This window comes from Rhamphochromis sp. 'chilingali', assembly GCF_963969265.1.
Source record: "Rhamphochromis sp. 'chilingali' genome assembly, chromosome: 16".
Lineage (NCBI taxonomy): Eukaryota > Metazoa > Chordata > Actinopteri > Cichliformes > Cichlidae > Rhamphochromis > Rhamphochromis sp. 'chilingali'.
Window position 1 is genome coordinate 20,588,689 of NC_137943.1, and position 25,025 is coordinate 20,613,713.

Consider the following 25,025-nt stretch of genomic DNA (forward strand, 5'->3'; position numbering starts at 1 on the left):
CATTTGAAGTTTGTTCAGAGAGAGGAGAAATTGCTACTATGATGTGCACAAATGACTGAGTGTTGTGGAGGTTGAACTAATAGTTATGAGAATTTCAATTCTGATCTGAGAAACGCACCAAAGCGACTGAGAAAAACTGTAATAAAAATCTTCAACCACAGAAAAAGAAACATTGTCTCTTTTTTTTCTTTTTTAAAATATTTTTATTTTTATTTTGGTGTTACAGAGTTAACGTTTAGAAATCTACTACAGGCAGTAGGACAAACACCTGTATCCAGTCAGTGGAACAACAGAGATGAGGTAAAAAGGCTACAAGTTACAAGTCACACAACACCATTTCAAAACATGTATTTCCGCAAATATATACTTTTAATTACTAATATGTACATAGCATAAAATAAATAATTATAAAAAAACATCGGCTTTTAGAAATTCATAAAAACACAGAACTAGTTTGTACAAAACTTTGGATTTAAAGACTTAACAAAAACAAATTAGAACGAACCAAATTATCCATACAGGCGATCACTCACAGAAAAAGTGTACTGTAACAGCTCTTTTAGTATGAATGCTGGTTGTTGCGTAGTTTGCTAAAAATGATCTAAAATGTGAAACTGGTTATGGCTGTTTATTGATATTTTCAGTCGTGACGTTATCGAATCCTGGGTGGGCATTTTTGAATTAAACGCGCACGCCTGAGACGTAGCATTACATTAGCTGTAAACATTAATGAGAAACTCTACACACTCCTCCACAGTGGAGGCGATCAGTGAAACGCACTTTTCATAAACTTTATGTAACTTTCTGTCTCAGCTTTCAGTAGTTTTATATTTTCCACGTAAGTAAAAAAAGAATTTTTATTTTGTATTTCTTCTCAAATTAAGAGAGCACAACGTGTTTCATCTTAGCCCTGGTGTTTTAGCATGACTACAAGGTAACAGATGACTAAAATAACATATTAAACTCTATTCTGGTCTATTTGGTTAAACTGTATGCAAAAATTAGTAAAACTTCACTTTTTTTTTTTAACCCAAACTACTTATAATAGATTTCTTTCACAGAAAGAATCAATACATGCCAAAGAATACACATATTAAACAGACAGACGAGGACAAACTGTGTGTAAGGACCTAAACACGTACACATATTATCGTAGCAGCATTAAAACAAAGGAAGTATTGATAGTTTCAGTGATGCTGCTTGTTGTTTAGTTTGGGAACAAAAAGCCACGGCTGAGGATGATCGCATACACACGTTTTGGTCATCACATTACTGCAAAATACACTGCAATATTGAGAGCTTATAAAATACAGCTTTGTCTGCTTTCTTTTTTTGCTTTTTTAAATTACCATTTGTGCTGTGTTTACCAGGGAGTATGCTTCTATTTGATTAAATATTATATTATATGTGTATATGGGAATACACCTTTAATAAATAACAGCTTTCCCCACACCGAGTCACGTGGCACATCACTAATACTGTTAAGAATAAGGAGAACATGCTTCATATTCATCAATGGTACTGACTATCACAGCCTCATGCGGTGGATGGGGAGGCTCTTTTCTGGTCTTTGGTCATAACTCTTGATGGTTTTTTTGATCCAGGTGTTCTCTGGCCTTTCAGGAAATGTGCAGACTGCGTACTATATTCTCGTTTTGCCGACGCTTGTTGGATGTGGCTTCCTTTCTACTCGCGAATAAAATTAGTGGTTTAAAGCAGATATTAACTGGTTAGCTTAAGAGATTGAGAATGTAAACACATCACAGCAAATAACTACATTCACTCAGGTGCAAGTGCATTCTTACCCAAACATCAGTAACATATAACACTTTGTAAAAGAAACACTCACGCACACAATGATCGTGTTAGTGTTCAAAAATACGCAAATAAAGTAGTCATGTCGAGGAGGAGAAAACATGCTGTTGAGTGTCTGATCATGTGACCTGCCCACAACTCTTGTTACTTTTCACTGCAAAAACAAGCGATGATTACACACTGAAGGAAACGTTCACTTTCAACGAAATGCCTTTTTTTAATGTTTTTTTTTTTTTGCCTTGCAGATTTGAAAGCATTGGTAGTGCTGGACTATTCTTGATTAAAAGTAACTACACTGGGAAAAAAATCACCAATATGGTGTTTGTCAAGTTCTCCTTTCCTACATCAGGACACCTTTTTCATGCTCGGTAAGGATATCAACATTATTGCCATCATCACAACTATCCATCCATCAGGGTGACGTTCGTGGACTTTGACACCTACTCAGCTGTTTCAGTTAATTTAGGCAGAGACTCACTCTTTGTAGCATCAAAACAAAAACACGAGGCAGTTGTGTCTTTGTCCGCGCACATGTCACAGAGCTTTACAGTCTCTCTGGTCTTGCAGGTGGGAATCTGCATTTCTTCTTCAACCCAGTGAAGTCATTATGTTTTGGTGAGAAAAGACAAAAACCTCTCTATTTGCAGGTGTGCACATCGTACACCCTCACGCACTCTTGACAGCTGACATAGCAGCACCAGTGGAAAATACAGTGACACTTCTCCTTTCTTTTCTCAGTCCTCGTGTTGTGACCTCTGCCGCAGCACAAGAGGTCACACCCGTCTATGCCGTGGGACGTCAGGTTGCAGATGCGATCCCGAGTGCCAAAGGAGCCGGTCTCAGGATTGGGGTCACAGAAATTGGGTGAACTTTCATAATAAACCAGGTCGCGCTCTGTAGGGGGTTTGAAGTAGTTGTACTTGGGTCTCAGGGTCTCCACCCATCCACGGGACTCCTTATGTTTCTCAACCACCATCTCAGAAGCGCTGTCATACTTGTCCTTCATGTAGTCCCCAACAACTCGGAAGTCAGGCTGAGACCACCAGCATGTCTTGACCTCGCAGCTGCCAGAGAGTCCATGGCACTTACACTTCAGAAACATGTTGTCGTTGAGAGACTACAGATTAAAAAAAATAAAGTTTAGTTAATATAACTTTTAAAAGCAGAAGAACTGCTTCCACAGACACAGCAAAAACATGAATAAGAGAACTAACCACTCTCCCTGCTTCATTGTTATGGCGGTTCATTGCTGAGCGTGCGTCAGGCCGATTCTCTCTTGCATCAGCAAACTCCCGGGACACCATGCTTCCAAACTCCAAATCCTCACTGCAGCCACCCCACTTCCAGCCCTCACCAGGGGGGCCTTTGTGACGTGTATCACATCCACAGATGTTGGCTGAACCCTCGGCGCAGGCACGGGTCACCGCAAACGCCACTCCCGCTGAGGCAATAGCGTGAACAAAAGCTGACTCTCGAGTGGCTGGAAAGACAAAGACAGACAAGCATCACTTGGATAATGTATCTCTTGAGTATTTCCAGAATTCAATTTATATTAAATTTAAATAAAAATGAATAAGAAAGATATAGCTTTAATACATAATATATAATATATACAATGTGTAAATTTAATAATATGTAAGATATGCTGGCAGCAAACATCTTCAACCAAACAAAACAAGAAAGCATCAAACAAACTAAGTAGACCTTTACTCCTGTCTGCTGCTTGTATTTGGGTTGTATCTACTATATCGCAACAGTGTGTGGGTTAATTTAACCAGACATCAATCGTCCTGTCTCTAAATAAGGCCAGCAAGGCCTCTACGTCTCTGTCTGACATAGCTAACTGATGAGTCAGAGGGATCAGGATCTTCCAGAGAGATGAGAGGAAGAGACGAGCCTGACAGGCCTATAATTAAGAGACTCAATTAAGCTTTTGAAAGGTTAGGAAACAGCCTCACACTGAGGGGACAGCTCATAGACACAACATGGAGATGGGTCTTTAGCGAACAGATATACCATTCCAAAAAGGGAAAGACTTTCCTTCTATCCTTTCCTTGTCAGCTGCTTTAACATGAATCATTAGACGGAGTGTTTGCTTTGAATATATGTACTTGTATGGTCTTGCAAAAACACAAGCAAAGACAAAGAAGGAGAAGAGACAGGATGAAGTGGAAACTTCAGGAGTAAACATGAACTGAACACACTAAAGATAAAAAAAAGAGTAAAAGAAATGGTTTAAGATCAATATTGAAATCTTGCGCTGTCTGCGTGAGATGTGTTTGAGTATGTGTTTGATAGAAACAGTGCACGTTTCTGTCTGAAGAACAAAAAATGATAAAGAAAGAAAGAAAAGAAAAAAAGTAAAGGCATATAAAAGCTGAGGGGAGAACGAGCTCCTCCCTTACAGCAGGTTCCAACCAGTTCCAGGACTAAAGGGCATTAGAAACAATGATGCAAGAGAAAAGGTCTACTGGCATCCCTCACCACCCATTTCATTACCACTACTGTATACACACAAGGTTACTAATGTTCAAATACATTTGAACTAATGCTCTCCTTCCTCAAATCCCACTTTGTGAATCCAACACGTTTCTTTTTATTTGGTGTTGTTTCATTTTCGTGAAAAGTCAAAGTAGCCAAAGACTGCGCCATGAAGGAACTGTCTACAGTGATTAATTACACATCACCATGCTTCATCTAAAGCTGACTGAGCATGAGCTTTGTGTTTTCAGTTTGAGTGAATATCTAAGGTGTTTGGCTTACATTAAATCTGAAGTGACTTAGAAAACAGATTTAATTTCAAATGCCGAAAAAGGATTTTGGAACTAACATTTGTGTCTGAAAATATCTTTGAACATACTTCTGTGCTACTAAAAAGAGCGCACAGCCATCAGCATAGATATTCTGTGAACTTGTCATAGAATTATGTAAGGGGAGTGCAATGTTGTGGTAAAATAGTCAGTGGAGAAGGATTGAAGCACACGAAAAATATCCTGGCATTTCTGTGTGAAATAATAGATTTCTTATATAGTATTTACAATTTTTCACAAGCTACTTTACAAGATCTTCACAAAGCCTGGTGTTATCAAATGAATAAGCATTCAAGAAAATGGAAATATCTCTAAAATTTTGAAGAGCTTTGCTGAAAATTTGCCCCATTTGCCCCACCTGCAAGCTTCTGATTCATCAGATTACCTTTTTTGTTGATATTGACTATAAACATACAACACATTCTAAATTTAGTTTCGATGGTATGGTATCACTGTTCGTGTGTGGCCCATTTATACATGACAGTAAAAACTCACTGGAAGGTACTAATGAAAACTTAATCAGAACAATCACCCATTTTTTTAAACGCGTGTTTTCATTTGGATTTAAATCCACCTCTGACAGCATTCACTGTACCTGGAAACTCCACCTGTGACATTAGCTCCACTGCTTTTCCTTAGTTTTATGACCAATTTGTGGTATTTCTTCTCAGACAATGCTTTTCCACCAAACTTTGCCAGACTCTGGCAGGCCAAGCGGTCCCTACAACCTGCTGGGGGGTTGAATCCCCTATTGTGTTGCCACTGTCACGCTGTGTTAGTCCCACAATAGCCCCAGATATTTTATATGAAATTTGCCCTGGCTAGTGATTAGTGGGGACCAAGTTAAGTCATAGCAACAGAGAACTATGCATTGGCTGGACCCTGCTTGTCGGCAGACAGGGAAATCCCTATTCAAATGGTTTAATAAAACAATCTAAAGGGCGTGTGAATGGGGAAAAGCACTTTTTCTCCTGCTTAATCTCATGGTTGCGAAGATATTGTGCTCTGAGCAGTGCCCAGCGGGGAGTGGGGCTAAGGTCCCCCCATCAACTCCATTTACCACATCCCTTCTTTCTTTCTTGCACAGAGTTAATGATATACTGGTGAGCCAGCTTCCCTCCCCCAGCATGGAGAGACATACATCTCATGAAATGCAGGGACCTTTTGGCTCATCCTAAATAGTTACTCTTTCTCATCCTCAGGTCATAGGTCACAACCCACATCCCCTGGCCTTTTCCTGGTTAGTTTAGATGGAACTTAATAATTTAGATCAATTTAGGTATCTGTATTTCCTGGCAAACAAAGCATCCTGCCCAGTGCAAACGTGCCCACAGTGAATGAAGACAAGCTAGAGCTACAATAGTGTCAAACTTTTCAGTATCGCTAACAAATTACATAATAGGAATTTCCAGTGAACTTCATTATCTTCAAAAAGAAAAATGACGGTGCATTGACTTCCTGTACGGGTGTTAAGACTTGTGAAACTGTGACTGTCCACTTTTTATAGCAAAGAAACCTAATCCCATCACATGAGTCATAAACTGGAGACTGATTATACCCATATAGCATTCAGGTTTTCTGTAAATACCAAGAATGCCGAAATAGCTCTGGCATCAGCTCTGCAGACTGAGGAACACCTGTGCAGCTTTCTATTACCTTTCATCACAGGCAGATTCCAGTGGTGCATGTTTTGACACTTTAGTTAATGTAAATTAATGAGCACTGACGCAGACATAGCCTGGAGGCAGGGGTGTGGAGAAAAAAAGAGGTTTAGACCATGTGTAAGGAGAGAACATGATATAAGATATGCTTTTTTCTAAAGTAATAATACTCTTAGATGAGTGTTTGTGTGGTCAACTAATGTATGCTCACATTGAGTAAGAGCATTTTTATGTGCATATAGTTTAATGTAACCCATTAAACTTATCTTCAAAATGCACAACCTGTTCATTTCAATTGATTTTTTAGTTGTAGTTCAACTCCGTTTACTACATTGCCTTCTTTTTTGTAAAGGCTTTACTCCTTTAGTCCCTCTTAATCCACTTCTTTAAAACAAACTTCTAATGTTCTCAGTGGAGTTGAAGTGGACACGGGCAGTGATGCACTGAACTGACAGTAACTAAGCCTCTGTAGCAAATAAAGGTGCCTACTCTTCCTTTCAAATCTGGCAACAAAAAGGAAGGAGGAAACTGACTAACAAGAATCTGAATTTCAGACAAACTGACACCAGTGAGGACAATGGCCTGGTTGCATGGACAAACACTAGCATCAATCAAATCCAATGAAATGGAAGCTCTCTCCTACTAAGTCCTATCAAAGGCCTGTGAGCCCCTGAGCTACTCTCCTCAGCCTTTGACAAAGGCACTTAATCCAGCCACTTTGACCTCTCACATTATTAAGGGCCTGAGTGACCTTAATCCAATCAAAATGATTTACTAGAGCCCAGTAGCCGCCTTCTCTTTCCAGTCAGCACCCCTGCAATTTAGGCCTGGGAGGGGATGCAGAGGGAAAGACGTGGTGGCATTTTGCACCACAATAGCAGTGGGATTGAGAACCCCTATCGTTAGCCACCTACTTCAACTCCAGCCTCTTCTATCAACTGGCTCAAGAGTTTATTAAAAGCAATTGCCCTACGTGACCCCCGGCCCCCTTGTGTTTACATCAGTCTTCCGTAAACTAGATGACGAGTTTGGATCACGACCCTCAGCCACTGGGGCCTGCATGGATTCTTGATTTTAACTCATTTCAGAAATCAGGAAGAAGAATTCATCTATCCAATCAAAGTGTGAATCTGATGTTTTGGGAAACAGTCTCATTTGCTTTCCTGCTGGGAGATGGAATAAAGTAAAAAGATCACACTTATGTCTGCACACTAAATATTGCACTAGCCCCTCATTAATTACTAAGAAATATTTCACTCTTTAAAATTTTTATTATGATCAACTGCATTAACTATTAAATATACACATATATCATCTTTCTTTCTTTCTTGGTTTTATGGCTAGTTTTCTGGGCAATGGGGATTTCTCTTGCCTGAGCTCATGATTAGACACATGCCTGAAAATTATCACTGCATAAGCTAAAATGTATTTTGGAAAACCTCTATGCTTCAGTTCAGTTCATCTCTTGGGTAAAGTACATCAGAAGAAAATACCAGCAATCACAGGGGATCCCCTCCTAAAGAAAACTCCAACAAGACAGAACTCACTCGACTTAGGCTAGTCGTGTACATCGTTGCATGCATGCAGACCCCCGAGACTTGTTCAGTCTAAAGTCTATTTAAACAAGGATTTGAATCAGCATAATGAATGATGCATGCTGGGAGTGCAGCTCTTCTAATGCAAATATAAGACAAAGGGAATATAGAATTGTTAATGGGAGAGTTAATCAGGAGAGAGACATGATAAGTCACTTTTATTGCTCTTTTTTTTCAGTCGGTTTAAAGAGCTAAATACTTCCAAGAACTTTGCAGAGATTAAGACATTCTCAAATACATATTCAAAGACAGTGGAGTCATCATAAGCTAATAATACTACTTTACTCTGGTCATCTGGTCATATATATATATATATATATATATATATATATATATATATATATATATATATATATATATATATATATATATATATATATATTAAATATATATAAAATTGTAGGTTGTGTATCCTTCAGGTGTTAATGGGGTTATTGAAAATGTGTATATGTGCGTATGTGTGTATATACGTAGGTATGGATAGATAGAAACATATATGTGTATATATTAAGAAAAAAAAAAAAAAAATTACACATAACATATAATGTAATTACAAGGAGGTATTTCTGTAGTCTATTGATACTAGATAGTGGAAAAGGGGTGGGATTAAATAAGCTTATGCTTCTTCCTGCTCCTTTTTGAACATGGACGTTATTTGGAGTTGTGGTTGCTCGTTTTCCTTTTGTTTGCTTTGTTCATTTGTCTCTTTTAATTCTTTTTTTTTTTTATACTTTTTCAACATGTTCAAAATAAAGATTCAATCAATCAATCAATCAATCAATCAATCAATCAATCAATCAATCAATCTTTTCCTGTCAAAGAAAGGCATAGTTTGTTTTTCTTTCTGCAAAAAGTGTTGCCTACTTTTTACTGATAAGTGGCATTTCTTCAAGAAAATATCTTTATAGACTTAAGGACTCTACAAATTGTTATTTTTTGACAGAAAAGTAGCAGGAAAGAAAACTCTGTGTGCTTTGTAACATTACCTTTATCTAACACTGGACCAAAAATGGCCAGACTGTCATTGATCGTGGTGCAGTTCCAGCGTCGGCCTCTGAACTGGTGCTGACACTCCTGGATGCCAATCTTCACCCCCTCAGCCACACTCGGCATGATTTCCACATAGTTCCGGCAGAAACGCAGCTGCTTGGGCACTAGGCCTGGTATGCTGCCACAAAGGATAGGTTGAGTGCCCAGTGATGAGTACTGGTGGCCGACTGCTAGTGACCTACAAGCAGAAAGGAAGTCGTGTTGTCAGTGCATTTGGATAATTATATCTTATCTGTCTGCATCTTTATCTACTGATATAACACCACTCAAGTGGGGGACTAATTTCCCTCCTGGTGCAGTGTAATTTTACGTCTGAGTACGTTTGATTGTGTGTGTTTATTTTTCTGTATCAGATGCTACCATTAGACATCCATTCTTTATCCCTTCAACTACCCTCTCTGCAGGCACCTGGCCTTTGTGTGTATTGAAATTGCAGCCCTGCAGTCTCAGAAGCAGGCAGTGTTTCTGTTTAAGATGAAAGTCCGTTATGCATCCAGAGGTCTTCATAGACCTTAAGCTGACAACTTGGAAAACTGCACCTTGTTATTAACTGTCCGCACACTTAACAGGCCTTCAGCTTAGGGTAATAAGAGTGCAAACCCTACGCTGAAACTTCAGAGAGTGTATTAAGAGTAACGCTGAACCTCCCCTCCTTTTTTCTTTTGAGGAAGGTATTCTGGGATACAACAAGTGCAAACTTGGTTCACTGATTACATCTCTCTCTCTCTCTCTCTCTTGCTCTCTTTGTGCCTGTATTGCTTTCTCTTTGTCTTTATTTTCTGTGTCCTCTCAATTAAGACTTTTAGCAGGTAGTAATCACAGATATTGGATATCCATTTTATGAATGACCCATTTTTAAGAAGGACTTAAAAAGACGCTGCAGGGTGCTTGCATGGCCATGTTTTGGAATTTCCGCATTGCACAAAAGGCATACTGATTTATGCCATTTTGTTTAAAATTTTATATAGTTTTCTTAGAATTCTAATCAAGCAGTGCAAAAAGTGTTGGAGGCTGATTCGATTTGTCTTTAGCCTAAAAACAGCAAAGCTCTGCCCCTCAATGACTTAAAAAACAGATTTCCAAAGCAAATCAAATATTTACTTCCGGCTTCTAATTCTTCTCTTCTACCAATATAAAAGCAGTTAACAGGTTTGAATTTGGATTCTGAACTCTCCATTTAAATACATTTGATTATATATATATATATATATATATATATATATCTATAAAAATTAATAAATTGGCCGGGATAAGCTGGATAGAAGCATGGATGGAAAACAGATGGATGAAAATGACATTTTTTCTTTTAATGCATGAATAACTGGCCTGCAGTAATTGCCTTCTATGGTAAATTATCAAATCAGCACTTTGACTCTTTCATAATGGCACAGAACAGCCAAATTACTGAATAGCACAGTTCCTGTTATCTTTGGCAAATACCTTTTGGAGTAGCTACAAAGTAGCTTGCTGGCAATCAAGACAAGCCCTTAATTTACATCAACTGTCTATTAAGGACTGAACGCTGGAAGGAGTGTTCAGTTTGTCATCCCCTGGGCGATGCTGGAGTCATAATGGTTAATGTAGATTCTCTATAAATGCAGCTTAAGAGCAGGTGTGCAGTGTTTTGCTTTGCAGTTAGCTCACTATCTGCTGACCTGTTCACTGCTGTTCAAGGACTAATCGCTGATCAAAACAAGATTACCAAATTCCTGACTTTGGCCCTCAGGCAGGGTTTTTTTTAACCTGAAGAAAAGAAAGAGCCTCACAGTCAAATGACCCCACATGTTGACGGTTTCTGATGGCTTTCATCGTACCAACCTTTAATACCTCAATTAGGTTTTACATTCAAAGGTTGATTTTCAGCTCTCTGTAATTATTAAGGATGTCTGCCAGGTGTCAAAGGTGCTCCTGAGCCATGAACTGACCCAATGAGTTACTCCTGTTATTTCTCCCAAGAAAACATCAAAGCAATGAGTCACATTGGTTTCAACAGAATTTCTTGCCTAATTTCTACAGACTACACCAGCCTAATTCATCATAAATGAGACAGCCAGTAAGTGAGCAATGGCATGCTAAAAACCTCTTCAGAACATATCGCATTTATCTGCCTTTTGTCTGCTACAAACAACAATACACAAGGCAGTTTCCTACTACAATTGACCTCTTTTTTACTGGTGAAAGTTCATCAGCCAAAGAGAACTGGTACAGATGTTCAGGTTAGGAGCAGAGCTCTCTTTTTTTTAATGGATTTGAAGGGAGTTGTCAGTTGTAGCTCTTTCTCTGTCTCTTCTTGAACCTGCATTCAAATTTTTTTGGCAAGTGTGCATCTCAACAGCAGGTAATCATGAAGGTCAGTGGCAATATCATCTTGGGAAAACCAGCAACTTTAAAGGTCCTTGTACTCACACCAATGAGGGTCAGCAGAGGTATTTCTGCCCTGTCACTGTCTTGAACTGTACCCCACAAGCTCAATGTGAGTCAGTGTGCTTAGGCTGCTTGGCTCAAGAGTCTCCATGCCTGTCTCATTGGGGCTGAGTAATCCCTGCCACCTCTGTTCTGTGTTAGGAAATGGCCCGTGAGAGGCGGCGGGGCATGTTTCACCATGGATGATTTATGATTTTTTAAGAAGTTATTGCACAAAAGACTGTGTTGTTGGATACTAATTCCAACAACTATTTTAAAATACCTGCTGTATTATTTAGATTTTAGGTATTTATTGAGTCTTGGCAACTTTAATCTCTTTAATTCTTTCTAAAAAAAAAGAAATCCACTGATTTTCTCCTGCTTTGCAGAGATGTTGCACATGTGATGTTTAGTACAACTAATGAGGAAACACAGGATTCACTCATGCTCTTAAGGCTATTGTTTTCAAAGGAGCACCTTAGTGATAACTGTTACAGATAAATTAAGCAAAATATATACGATGTATATGACTTTTTGCCTCAGTACAAAGTTTCCCCCACTCATCTAAGTTTATCCAGTACAGGTTTAATGCATATTTCAGCAAGCCCAAGCAGGGTGCCTTAGAATTACCACTTTACTTGTGGGCCCTGAGGCCTTGGAGCCGACTTTGACATCAAGAGAATATGTTTGGGAAAAGGAATGTGCGGCAAGCTTTCACCTCCAGGTATTTATCTTCTAAGGTGGGGTGGACCAGTGAAGAAGGTGGTGGGGTGGCGGGTGCAGCCAGGCTATGTCATGGCAGGTCGAGAATAGACAGACATGAACCTGTCTTAGTGCAGAGCCGTATCCCCAAGAACGACTGCGGTGCAGGGGTTGAGAGTGATGCAGCTCCCATGGCTGCTTGAAGGCAAGCTTCTGTCAGCAAAACATCGTAAGCTGCTTTTCACAGAAGGTCTAGATCATAGATGGCTGGCATGCTGTTAGCAAACGGAAAGACAATGCAGGCATGCTAAGTGCAATCCCAAAGGAACCACATTATTTGACTTGGGATGAGTTGCCATGAGACAGAAAAATCACTCAAGTAATCTTTCAAGTTAAAAAAAAGTTCAGCATTGTGTCAGGAATGAAAGAACTGAAAAGTGATTTCATGAGTTACTTTTGCACTTAGACATTATTTGTATAGGCGGGAGTGATGCAGCAAAATTTGCTTCCATTATGTTTACCCCTGTTGTTAGACCCTTCGATCACTGGCACCCTCCAAAATCAAACAATCAACACAGAAGTTAGCTCTGGGCTTGCTGCAGGGTTTCAGCTATGACAGAATGGAAAACTGTTCTTCCATTGTGTCATTCATAACAAGCTCCACAAAAAAAAGAAGAAAGAAAACTCTTATGAAGGGTGAATTTCAAGGTTTTCCCTGGCTGTGTTTGCCAAAGTACCAAGAAAAAAAATGCAAAACTTTATCTTGCACTGGCATCAAATAAATAAAGTAAACCAAACATTCAATTACACTGGAAAAAAAAAAAAAAAAAAAAAAAAAAAGTAGTTTGTGCAGTCCCCCCATCGCTCCATCCAGAGGGCCCACTTTTATATCAGGATTTCCTTCCAGCTGAGCATGTAATTAGTTTCTCATCAGTCTTACCACCAGGGGACCCATTAAGAAAAGTAGATTAAGCGTCCTCCAAATATTGAATGATTTATTAGAAATCAGGCAGAAATATATATATATATATATATATATATATATATATATATATATATATATATATATATATATATATATATATATATATTTCTGTGCTTTGATAACAGCTAAGACTGATGGATGAAGCTGAAATATTACAAAACAGCACAACATACCAAAATACAATAATCCTGTAGTTTTTTTTAACTAATTACACTATCGTAATTTTAACGCAGCTCTGCTCTGCTTCATTAATGTCAGCGTCACGCATTTGGTTCTTTTTGGCATTTACATGGCAGAAAGACTGAAAACATGAAGTCGGGAGCTAAGTGCAAAAATGACAACACATGGCAACATACAATGACAACATCACCATCACCACGCGCGCGCGCGCACACAGACACACGCACACACTGGACGCACGAGCACACATAGACACACGCTTCCAAGCACATAAAGTTTGCACCTGCTGCATTCTGGAGATCAAAATTGCTCCCGATTTGCAAAGTTGCACGTTTCGTTCATCTCTTGCGTTTACAATTCAGCCCATCCTTTCGCCTGTATACTTTCGGTTTCCATGGGTTACTAAATGTCATTTTAATGACCCGATTAGAAAGTCACATTGTGCATGTCTTATAATATTATAAAAAGTAACGTTAAAAGATCACCGTCACCACACGCTAAAGCTCTGCAGCTGACAGACAAGCAGTCACAACTATAACAACTCAAAATTACAGGTCATCCACAATCCCCGCATGTTTTTTAATGTGTCACTTCTTGTCCGGGAAATAATGAAAATTAAACTTACCACCAGATAGGATAGCTTGCCATGACATGCGTAAGCCCACAGAGCAACAGGAAACATCCAAGGTATATCATCCTTAAAGTTTCGTAAAACATCTCAAGCAGAATGCCTACATGCGCACTCATCCGCGTACGGATTTTAACCGAAGTGCTAAGAAAAAAAAAAGAAAAACAAAAGACGAAAACGAAGCTGCACTGGCAATTTTTTATTTATCTTCTCCAAAAGAAAAAAAATGAAAGAAGAAAAATCAGAGGCAACTCCCTCTTTCGCGAGTGCTCGTGGCAGAACTCTCAGAGCCAAATATTAAAAGTTAAAAGCCGCTTGCTTTTTTTTTTTTTTTTTTTTTTTTTTTTTTTAGGACCCAATCAGCAGGTATTGCCAAAGGGGGAATTCTGATGATATGTTCCCTCTGTTGCCATGTCAGGGAGCTTGAACTCAAACACCAGAATGAGCTAATTTTAAGATGTGTTTTAGTGCTCACTGAGAATTGCTCGGCATTAGCATGCAGCGTGTGTGTGATATATAATGTTGTTTAAAGGAGAGAGGGAGGGTCTGAAGGTTTTTAAATAGACATCGGAACCCCTGTGGATTGCGTAGCTATAACAACCTGTCCGGATTTCACTCCCTGGCTTGAAGCTTCTAAAATGCAGAAATAAATATGTGTGAATTGCTTCAGACCACAATTAAGCCTCTCCAGTCCTTTATGTGCGCCTCTTTGTCATGAATGTAAAATTAGAGGTTTGGAAGTGCTTCTAACAAGCTGAAGGGTTGGCTTAATTTAATAAATCTGGCCATAATAAAAAAAATAGCAAAAACAAAATTTTATTTAAATTCCCTACAAATAAACAGCTAATATCTTTTTATATAGTTTAAAATCTGAAAAATATATAAAACCTCAGGATTTCTGTCAGCAGCATATAGTTTCTGAAATTGTAAAATGTGAAAACGATGCTCTAATTGTATTATTTATTTATTTTCTATTTCTATTTTATCAGCCGATAAATTAGGCGCACCTTGGCGTTTAAAAGCCACTGATTAGCAACATTTTCTTTTATTCTCAAAAGGTATTACCTCATCCACTTCTAATGCTACACACTTAAGAATATTACTATCTGTATGATGAGCTGTCAGATTGCCATTCCAACGAAAATATCCGATAAAATTGGCCGCAACACTGACTCTAAAAAGCTGACTGTCGGTTTTTCCCTTCTCAGTGTCAAGTGGCTGTTGATAGCTGATATGAGGTGGACCGGTCTTTTATCTACAGGCAGTGATGCTTGTCGTTGGAGTTAAAAAAGGAAGAAAGGAAAAAGCTGCCTGTTGTGCAATATCAGAGGCTGGTGACGCGATACAGAGGGGGGAACAAATTCACTACTTCAAGTTTTAGTTAAGTTCAGTCACTTCAGTGTTTTAGTCAGCACCTGTCGTTGCTATGAAGATGATCGTAACTACGAGAGTAGTGAGTTCAGTTTCAGTAAACATCCACATGCATTATTATTGCTTTTTTTGGAATTTGGGGGGAATTTGTTCAACAACAGGAAAAATTAAAAAACTGGATTAATGTACGGCAGCTTCAGCTGCAGCAGCATCAACACATGCCCAGCCATGGATTGTTTGATAGCTGTGACTACCCTGTACAGAAAATACGCTTGCACAAAGTGAAGGTTTTATTTGCTTTACTGCACAAATGCAGCTGTTCCATGTGCGTCTTGCACACTTTCTTACGGTCTCCACACCGTCATACTTGGTCTGCTGCAAAATAAGTATACCCGGTGCGTTCATTTTGCCGTTCCCTGGCCGGTTCAGTGACTCGTTAATTGGCTACATAGTGGCCACTCAGCTTTGCCTGCCATTATTTTCAAATTTCCTCACGTTGCTGGCAAACCGAAGGCGCAGAAGGCTGAAAGCCAGCGCAGAACGAAAAAAACACCTTTAATGGGGTCGAAGACTAGATGTTACCGCCATCTAGTTGACATCGTTGTACATTGCAAGTCAAGCAAAGGGTAATCACATCTTTTCAAATAAAACTAACTTTACAACATCAACTGCAATACCATTATCACGGAGCACTAAGATTCAGTACAAACTTTAAAGCTCTTACTCACCACTGCACGTTAGGTTGGATTGTCTGCATTGTCGCGTCATAGACCCAAGCACTGGTTTATTCCTATTTAGAAGGCTATTCTTGGTTTGTTCCCATCTTAATTACAGACTTATATTCAATAAGTGTGGGAATTTATTGTCTTATATACCCAAGAGTTATTCCTTCTATCTGCTACAATGAATTTGGAAAAACAGCCTTAAGATTTGCACCTAGCTCCTTCCTCCTGGAATCATCTAAAACTAAAGGAGCGAGTCTCACTTGATGAATGTAAGGCAGCTTTAAATGACTTGAATGCAGTTAAGTCTGTAAATGTTTTGCCTGAATATGATCATTAGACAATTACTTTTACTAAAGTATTCATTCTTTACTGACACTGAAGTTTATACAGTTTCTGCGTTTTGGGTTTTTTTTTGTTCTTTTTACTCCTTGCCTGGACTTAACTGGTGTATGGATTTGTATGTATATGTGCTATTATAGTTAAAACAGGAATGATGCCACAGAAGAAGTAGTTTTTTTAAATTTATTATTTTTTTTTATTTTAAGTACCGCATGTACTTGCTTACAACACATGTACTACAGGAGAACTTTCTCATGTTAAGTAAAAATCTCAAACAAGAGCAGAGGATATATTTCCCCACAGTAACTGAAGATTGCTATTTCCTTGGACATTAATCAAAATCGGATTATTACTATTATCATGTTGTTATTATGTATCATTAGTCATAATAGTAGCAGCATTAGTCTACAGTATGTATTCACTAGTCACTTTGTTATGTTCAACCACTCATTAATGCAACTTTGCAAGCAACTGTGTGCATGTAGACACGGACAAGTTGACCTGCTGAAGCTCAAACCTAGCATCAAAATGGTGAAGAAAGGTGATCTTACTGATTTCGTTGTTGTTGCCAGGCTGTCTGGTTTCAGTATTTCTGAAACTGGTGATCTACTGGGATTTTTCTTAAACACAGTTGGCATAAACACCAAGACAGCACAGATAAATCCAGCCCTGCATCAAGGGTTCAGGCTGGTGGTGGTGCAATGGTCTGGAGGATATTTTCTTGGCAAACTTTAAGCCCCTTAGTACAAAGTGAACACAGTTTAAACACCACAGCCTCAAATGACCTCCACAGTCTCCAGATGTCAGTCCAATAAAACACCTCTGGGAAGTGGTGGAAAATGAAATTCATGTCATGGATGTACAGCCAACAATCTGCAGCAACTGTGTGATGTCATCACATCAATATAGAACATCTCTGAGGTATGATTGCAGCACCTTATTGAATCTATGGCTTGAAGAATTAAAGCAGTTCTTAAAGCAAAACGATGGCAAACTGTCAGATAAATGTTGCGGATCCTACTGTCGTTGCTGCTTTAAATAACTCATCTACTATTACCATAAATATAAATTGTTTGCTAATAAATAAATAAAACCAAACACTAAATAAAAATGAGAAATGCACTGTACAGTCAGTGGGTTTTAGGCAACCGCAGAGGTGGTAATCTGGAATTTGGAGCAGCTATGGACTGAGTCAGTAGCTGTCAGCACTGGTACTGAGGCCAAGCCAGTGAATGTTAAATACATGAGAAAAATGTGATGCCTGCTAAGCTTATGGCACCTGAATATAGAAGACTTACCAGGAAGTGGAAATAGCTCCTTAAAGATTTGAGTGCAAACATGTTGTTATTTCTACATAGTCACACGATCAACATGTCTTCTTATAATAACCGGCTCACTAACAAAACGTAAATGAGGTTGTGTTCAGTTTCTTTTCTCCATCTTTCACAGCTCTACTTCATTCCCTGCAGCCCATCTAGTCAGGTTTTCCCCCGGAGCGAGCAGAAGGACATCAGGGCACCTCTGTGTGCCCATGGTGACCTCACTCTGATGGTGATGACATTTAGAAAAGCACCCTTAGAAGGGAGTCGTGTCTGACAAGTGAGTCTTGTCATTGCTCTGCATCATCGGCCTCCCCCTGTTTGACAAAACACAGCCACGCTAACATCATGCCATAGAAAAATATCTGAACTAATCACATTTTCATTACTTCATTCAATTTTCCACAAATATTTTCCTGGTGTAACATGAAGCTGTTAATGCTAATTCTTACACTAAAGTGTTTACATAAGATGTAACAAATACAACAAGGATTTAAAGGATTTTAAGGATTTAATGCAGCTACTGCACTCAACTAGGTCTGTGCTACGTGAAAATGCAAAAGCACCACTAGATGTCACCGCTGTAGTGGAATTGTGATCCGCTCTTCTATCACTGCTGAGCTTTTAATAGAAAAAAAAATCTAAATTTGAAGCGTGTATGCACACATTTTGGTTGCTTTTGTAAAGATCTGAAATTTAAAAAAGGCAAGCACTTTTATATCTCTAAGGAAGGGAGGTTGATGTCAAGCAATATAAAAGAAGATAAAATCAAAGATAAATCTATTCAATAAAGTTAGATTAAAAAAACCCCCAATTGGTTGGAAATGCAGTAACAGATAACAAATACAAGTTAAACGTCAGGAAATAAAGAGCTATGTAGCTGCGTCGTTGACATTATTGAATATTTCTATCAAATCAGACTTGATCTGTGGTGGTTCACTTTGATAATGTTTTCTGATTGTTCTGGCGAGCACAGAAGAAAACAAACAAAACAGATGTAAGCTGAGCATTTGCGACAGCCTGCACTGATCTCTCTCATCATCATCATCTGTTGTGCTGTGTCGCAACCACAAATGCTCTTTCCTGTAAATGATCATTAAAAACAATACCACATGTTTGCTGTGTGCTGCCTCAATAAGATGTGACACGCCCCACGAGCTCACACCTGGAAACAACTCATCACTTTCCCTTGTGCTTCTCTGACGATCTCCAGACATGGGAAACAAAGCTAAGGCTCTGCCCCTGCTTTGACTTTATCTTCAGGATGGGCATTACCACAGGCGTTGACGTTTCTATCTGCCCCGCTTGCCTCTTGGCAATACAGGGTGTAAAAAGCCTCCTGATAAGGGAAATCAGGAACTTCAAACTCATGTTGACGTCACATTTGCTGTGTTTAACTACACACCTAAAGCACGTCATTTATTGTAATATGGCATCTTAGCCGATCAGTAGAATGGAGGGCCAAGCAGATGCAACGAAAAGATTAAAGACATTTTTGAAAGGATAAACTAATAGAAGCAAACATGAGTGAGAATACTGTGTGTTATAGCCTTCAGTCACCAGATCTCAACCTAGAAGCCAGTTATAAATATAGTGAGGGAGGAATCTGCTTTGCAAATTGGAGAAAAATTGGACAAGTAACTTCAAATGAATTCAAATTACTCTAGTTATCAGATGTCACCCAGAAAGTTCATGCTGCAAAGTTTGAGGATTTTGACTGAGTGTAGAGTCACAAATCTAAAACTAACTGCTTAGTTTATCTAAAAGACATTATTAGAGCTTCAAAGAGAAGTCCTTTAGAGAAGTATTAGCATAAAAGGGAAACATATCTAATACTAAAATTGCCTAAAAGACAAAAACACATCGGTGAAAGGGGTACTAGAGGATATACAGGGTTCTGTTACACACATATGTAGACATAGAGTTAAAGTCAAGCTGAATTTGATCTAAATGTAATAAAACAACTCCCTAGGAGGTCACGATCTGAAACCTTGAGAAGCAAATAGATGATTGTCTCTCTGTGTGGGTCAAAGCAAGTCTAAATCAGTCTTTGGTGGAGGTCTTTGGTCATAAGATTTTTCCTCAGAGTGACTCAGATAATTGTCTTAGTGGTGAAGTCACACATTAGGGCAGTGAGATGAAGCTCTGGGGGCCAGAAAGCACGAAGAGACAAAACAGCTTTCGTTACAGGAACAGCCTTGCATGTCATATCAGGGAGCAGTGCTTTTTATCAGCTGCTGAGAAAATGACAGTCTTCATTTCTCCTCTGTCTTCTTGATCTTCTTCACTCATCTTTTCCCACACATTGACACTTTTTCCTGGGGTCATCCCAGGTTGCAATCAGCAGAGGGGGAGACTTGCACCGGCTGCAGCTGCTCGGCTGGACTCTGTCTTGTTTCATTAATGCTAAGCAAAGCAGATCATACCGTTCCATCAACAACACCTGCCGGTCAGGACCGCGACCCATTCACTATACATTTACCATCCCGTCTGTCTATGTACAGCAACCTGTAGTTTCCTGGCACAGAACTGCTGACATGTCTTGGCTTTTACTGTTGAGACTGCTTTGTGTCATTCTAGGTGCTCTCTTCAGTCGAATGAAGTCAACCTAGATGAATAGCAATGCTTGTTCAAGGGCAAATAGAAAACTGCAATTCTGCAAACACCTCTCAGGCTGGGTGTTTCACACGTGGCTGGAAAACCATGAGGTGGATTGTTTCAAGCTGCTTGGGCAATAGCAGCCTGCGGTCTGATATTAATGTCATTGTTTACAAGAAAGCATAATGTAGGCTTGCGTGAGCAAAACTGTTTTAATACAGCTGTTACATAACAAATTTGTTATACAATGAAACAATCCAAAATATGCCTTTTGGAAGGAAAGTATCCATTATGCAGTTGCATGGCAGCAGTGGCTTAGATGTGCATACTTAAACATTTTCAGGCCACAACACGCTCGCATACAATTTGGTTCAGGTGTGTCATAACACTTCACTAGAAAATGTGCATGGATGATAGGTTAACTGCCACAAATGAAGGACTGGGATTAAGTTCCACAACAGAGAGAGCAGCTACTGTTTTGTTTTTGCACAAGAAATCCAAGAGTGAGAATTAGACAACAATCATGGTGTCTCCTAAATTAAGAGCGGCGTGTTTTTTAGTGGGGCTTTTTGCTCCTTTATTTTTTAACTTGCAAAAAAAATCTTCCTAGTGGAAGAAAAACATGTTAAATGTATTGATCAGTAATCCCCAAACTGTTGCTGTCTCGGATGCGATTGGAGGTTTCCAGAGCTCTCGTGATAGCCCACGAAGACGGACTCTTCCTGTATGTATCCTGAATGCTGAGAACTGCTGCAGATGGTGCGCCGGTTGCCTGAAACAGCAGAGTGGCGCAGACGCACCGTCAGCCTCCAAACCTAAGCCACAAATTATGTCTGGTACATGGAAAAGATCATGTGGCCCTGCAGCGGAGTAGAGGTGGTGAGAACAAGGAGTTTGGTGGTAACTGGGTTGGGATTGGACGGATACGATTTACATTCCTCTCCAGGGATGTGATATCAAGACAAGGTCAGACCAAGGCTAATACACAAGTCTCCGAGGAGAGGGAGGAGGAATCTAATCTTTGCTCTTTACTCAAAATGACATTTTATATAGAATGCAAAACCATATTTCTGCGTGAACTTTGCATACCTTTTACGAGATGCAATCTGCCTTGAATTAAGCTAATTGCCTACATCTTTCTAGATCACCTCCTATTGTCTAATTTGCCTTGTATACCCTGTTTCTTAAAATATGTGCCGTAACACTGAGATGTTTTGAATGCATTCGCCTTCTCAAGGAAATACCCCAGACTCGATTTACATCCTACACTACATTCCAACTTATTTCAATGGTCAGACTAACCTCAAAGCCCAAAGGGAACCTCATTGTAATTGCAAAGAAATGTAACACTGCAGTCTAACACTCTAATCTGAAATGAGTATTCTGGTCACACTTGGAGCTGAAACAAAGTTGGTGGAATTTTTTTGTGTGCTTTTGTTTCTTTTTCTGCATTGTATTACTTGTCTTAATCTATTAAAAAAATGCATTTAGTTCCCTTATATGCATGTTTTCCTCTGAGAGAAGGTCTGTGAAGCAGGAGGAGGCCTAGCTACGGGATCTGCAACAGCAAAGAGAGGAATATTCCAGACAACCTGAAGAGATTAGGGTCTATTACCAAACAAATTTCTACTACCACCTACAACACTTATGACAGCCTTCAGTTCAACTCTCATAGGAGCTTTAGGGGGAAAAAAGAAAGTAAAAAAGAAAAAGAAAAAGCACACGCTTTTGTCCTCATAGCGGTGTTCCCTCGACGCCAGAATGAAACAAGCTCTGTTTTCTCGGTTGCTCGGTCTGAGAAGAGGGGGCGAGCATGTTTTAAGAAGGGTGTGGGAATCAATTATCCCACTCAAGAGACATGCAGGACCAGTGGGTATTGCTTGGGATTAGTGTCCATTCTTGTCATGTACTGACAAACCCTCCCGCTGATCTCCTTAACACCAGGTGTTATTAAGAAGCAAGGCCCTTACAGGGGGCCTATAGGCTTTTGAATAACTGCCCTTTAGGAAGGACTGACAAGCTTATAATGATGAAAAAAAAGCGCATTCCTGTGCTTTCATGTGCTCACCTGTGCGAATTTTCAGATTATATTGAGCACTGTCCAAACTGAAAGGGAAATCATGCAAAAAATAAACTTGCAAGAACTACAGCTTGAGCTGTCTTGATTAACCTGCTTTGACAAAGTGACTAGAAATATGCATTCAGATGGGCAGTAAGATGAGAAGATCTTTTAATCTTTATATTCAGCATCGCCTAAATAAAAAGGGTGGAAACAGGGAGGTATATTTTAAATACAACACAATCTCCTTCTCTTTCTGAAGCTTTAGCTGATTGCAAAAACTAGAGTATAAAAACATCAACACGTAGTTTTATTGTGGACTGTGGTGGTGTTCTTCCAACACATAAATCAATGTAAAATGTCAAACTACCTTGATTTTTCTATGGATTGTTAAACCAATATGTGATATTTAGAGGTGCTGGTAGGTGGATTTAAATTTTTTTTTTTAACCTTTGGTCAGCCAAATGTAAGCTAAGCTTGTATTCTGTTCAGCTAAGGTAACCAGCTGCATATTCTCCTAGAAAGCTAATAAGCATTTAACCCAAAATACCAAAGTTCTGCTCATAAATACTTTTCCACACTAGTTCAGTCAGTGCTTAAAACCTCTGAACGAAAGATTAATTGCACAAAAAATTTGAAAGATTAATAACTGCTGATGTGTCTTTTTGGGGAGTGATCAGCACAGATCCAATATCACCCAGAGCGTGCAATTATAATTTTAAAACTTGCTGGCTTTAATCTTTAATTTGAGGTGCTGTTGTGTTTACACACAGTAAGTAGAAAGTTGGCTCGGTGAAGTCACTTGGCCCATCTGCGCTGAATGCGCTGGATATTGTTTGAGATTGGGAATGAATAGACTTCATCTTGAATCCTGGCAGGAGTGCTCCCCAGGTGTAGCTGAGCAAAACCTGGACTCGTCCCAAGTTCAGATCCCTCTCTCTGTTTACGTGCCAAAATCAAGGTGTGTGTGGACACAAAAGATGTTAGTTGGTAGCTGAGCGATTGAAAGGTGTTTACACAGGAGTTAAGAAGGGTTGTCCCTGCCTAAAGATATTCTCAGCTGGCAAACAGTAAGTGGATATTATTTACAAATCAAGAGGTCAGCTATGTCAACCAGTGCTGCTTCTCACTCCCACTGTAATTGCACTGATTGTGTAGAAATCTATGAACGCTGTTGTTTTATCAGCCGGGTGTTTCTGGGAAAAATAAATAACAACCTAATTGTGTATCATCAGAGGATAAAATGTGCATTCATTAAATAAAGCTTTGCAGTTGTATATGTTCATGGGCCATATATGTTCTACAAGCATACATGTTTCAAACACCAGTGAGGCAGAGGTGATCGCATGTTAAAGAAGGCATTCTGTGACAATAACCAAAACTTTTGGTAATCTCAAAATCTTGAGCAATCGGTGCGTAGGAAGAGTAAATATTTTTCAGGAGCAGGCCTGCCAAAAGGTTCACATTACTTCCTTGAACGATTGATAGCTTGCCAATTGATTTATGATGCTCAATATGATATTTTGCAAAGCGATTAAAGGTTTCATCTTCTGCTTTCAGATTTCTTGTGAAATCGCCTACAGTTATATTTGCGGACAAATTTACTTCATTGTGAACTGGGGTGAACTCACCTCAGCGCAGCTGGTTTAGCAGAACTGATCACCGCGTCTTGCAAAAAGGCAAGACCTGACGGATATTTAACTTCAGTAGACACTCTTTAGGCAAGATCTACAAAACAGGAAGCTGTAAATGTGTGAACTACCCCAAAATCCTGATTACAGAACCAAGGTATGAAACACTTTGGAGGATAGAAATGTCTACAGAGGGATGCACACAATCTTTTTCTTATACAAAAAAGAACAAAACAACAACAACAACATTATTGTAAGTAGTAATCTGAGTAAAATTATAGTCAAAGGAGCTTGCAAAGAAAAGCGTCTGGACTTCTTTAAGTTACTTGAAGACGTTTCACCTCTCATCCGAGAAGCTTCTTCAGTTCTAAGGTAAAATTATACTACGAGTAAAATTATACTTGTAAAGTATCAGAAATGAGTGTGAGTGAATTGCCCATAACAGCAATATAAAACTTCTAACCTAAACAAATCAAACATGAGTTTATAACACAATTGCCATGCAAAATACACTTATAATAATAATAATAATAATAATAATAATAATAATAATAATAATAATAATAATAATAATAAAAACTACTCCAGAAGCTGCTCTGGTGCTTTCAGTAAAATCACATGATCTTCCTCTGTAGTCAGCGGTGCCCTTGTGGTAAGGGTTTTTCATCAGCTGTGCACACTTAAGTATACTTATAGTATTTGAGTATCTGAGTAGAGTACTTGTAACAATAACCCTCAGCTAGTTTCCAACACGTGCACATGAAAGACATTTTAAAACACCAAATCCAAAACAAAAACACACCTGGACTTCTATGTAGGGCAGTGTATAGACTACAATAACACTGCTGCGATATTTCAGTGCTGCTTGTGCTGCACTCAAACCAATTCTTGGTTTGCCATTCTGGAAATAAACAGTCACTGAGTGCAGGTATTTTATCACACCGTCCAGTCCGGCTCAGAGCGACTTCAATCTGCACAAACACCGACTGCGTGGTGCTTAAAACGCCCACAGAGGAGAAACTGTCACACCAATCATAAATTAAGACGCACTGAGATGAATAATCTTTCTGAAACATGAGAGGGGAATTGTGAATCAGTTGGGTTGTATGTATCGCGGTGCTGCTCCCTCCCCCCCCCCCTCTCTCTCTCCGCTG

At 39.1% G+C, this 25,025-nt stretch overlaps 1 protein-coding gene across 1 annotated transcript; it reads right to left on the minus strand.

Annotated features, from left to right (window-relative positions):
• Positions 1 to 190: 190 nt before the first annotated feature.
• wnt3a (wingless-type MMTV integration site family, member 3A) lies at positions 191 to 14,359 on the minus strand. The gene is made up of 4 exons (XM_080861430.1): positions 13,827 to 14,359; positions 8,868 to 9,109; positions 3,030 to 3,295; positions 191 to 2,932 (listed from the first exon to the last, which is right to left on the minus strand). Exons 1-4 carry the CDS (start codon positions 13,946 to 13,948, stop codon positions 2,453 to 2,455), a joined length of 1,110 nt encoding a protein of 369 aa, XP_080717556.1. The 5' UTR covers positions 13,949 to 14,359; the 3' UTR covers positions 191 to 2,452.
• Between the last annotated feature and the right edge of the window lie 10,666 nt (positions 14,360 to 25,025).

Excerpts from the sequence above, each read along its gene's own strand:
- wnt3a (XM_080861430.1), bottom strand. The coding sequence starts at position 13,948 with ATGAGTGCGCATGTAGGCATTCTGCTTGAGATGTTTTACGAAACTTTA. Across the intron at positions 3,296-8,867 it reads TGGTCCAGTGTTAGATAAAG|CCACTCGAGAGTCAGCTTTT; the intron begins GTAATGTTACAA and ends TTGTCTTTCCAG. Across the intron at positions 2,933-3,029 it reads ACAATGAAGCAGGGAGAGTG|TCTCTCAACGACAACATGTT; the intron begins GTTAGTTCTCTT and ends TTTAATCTGTAG.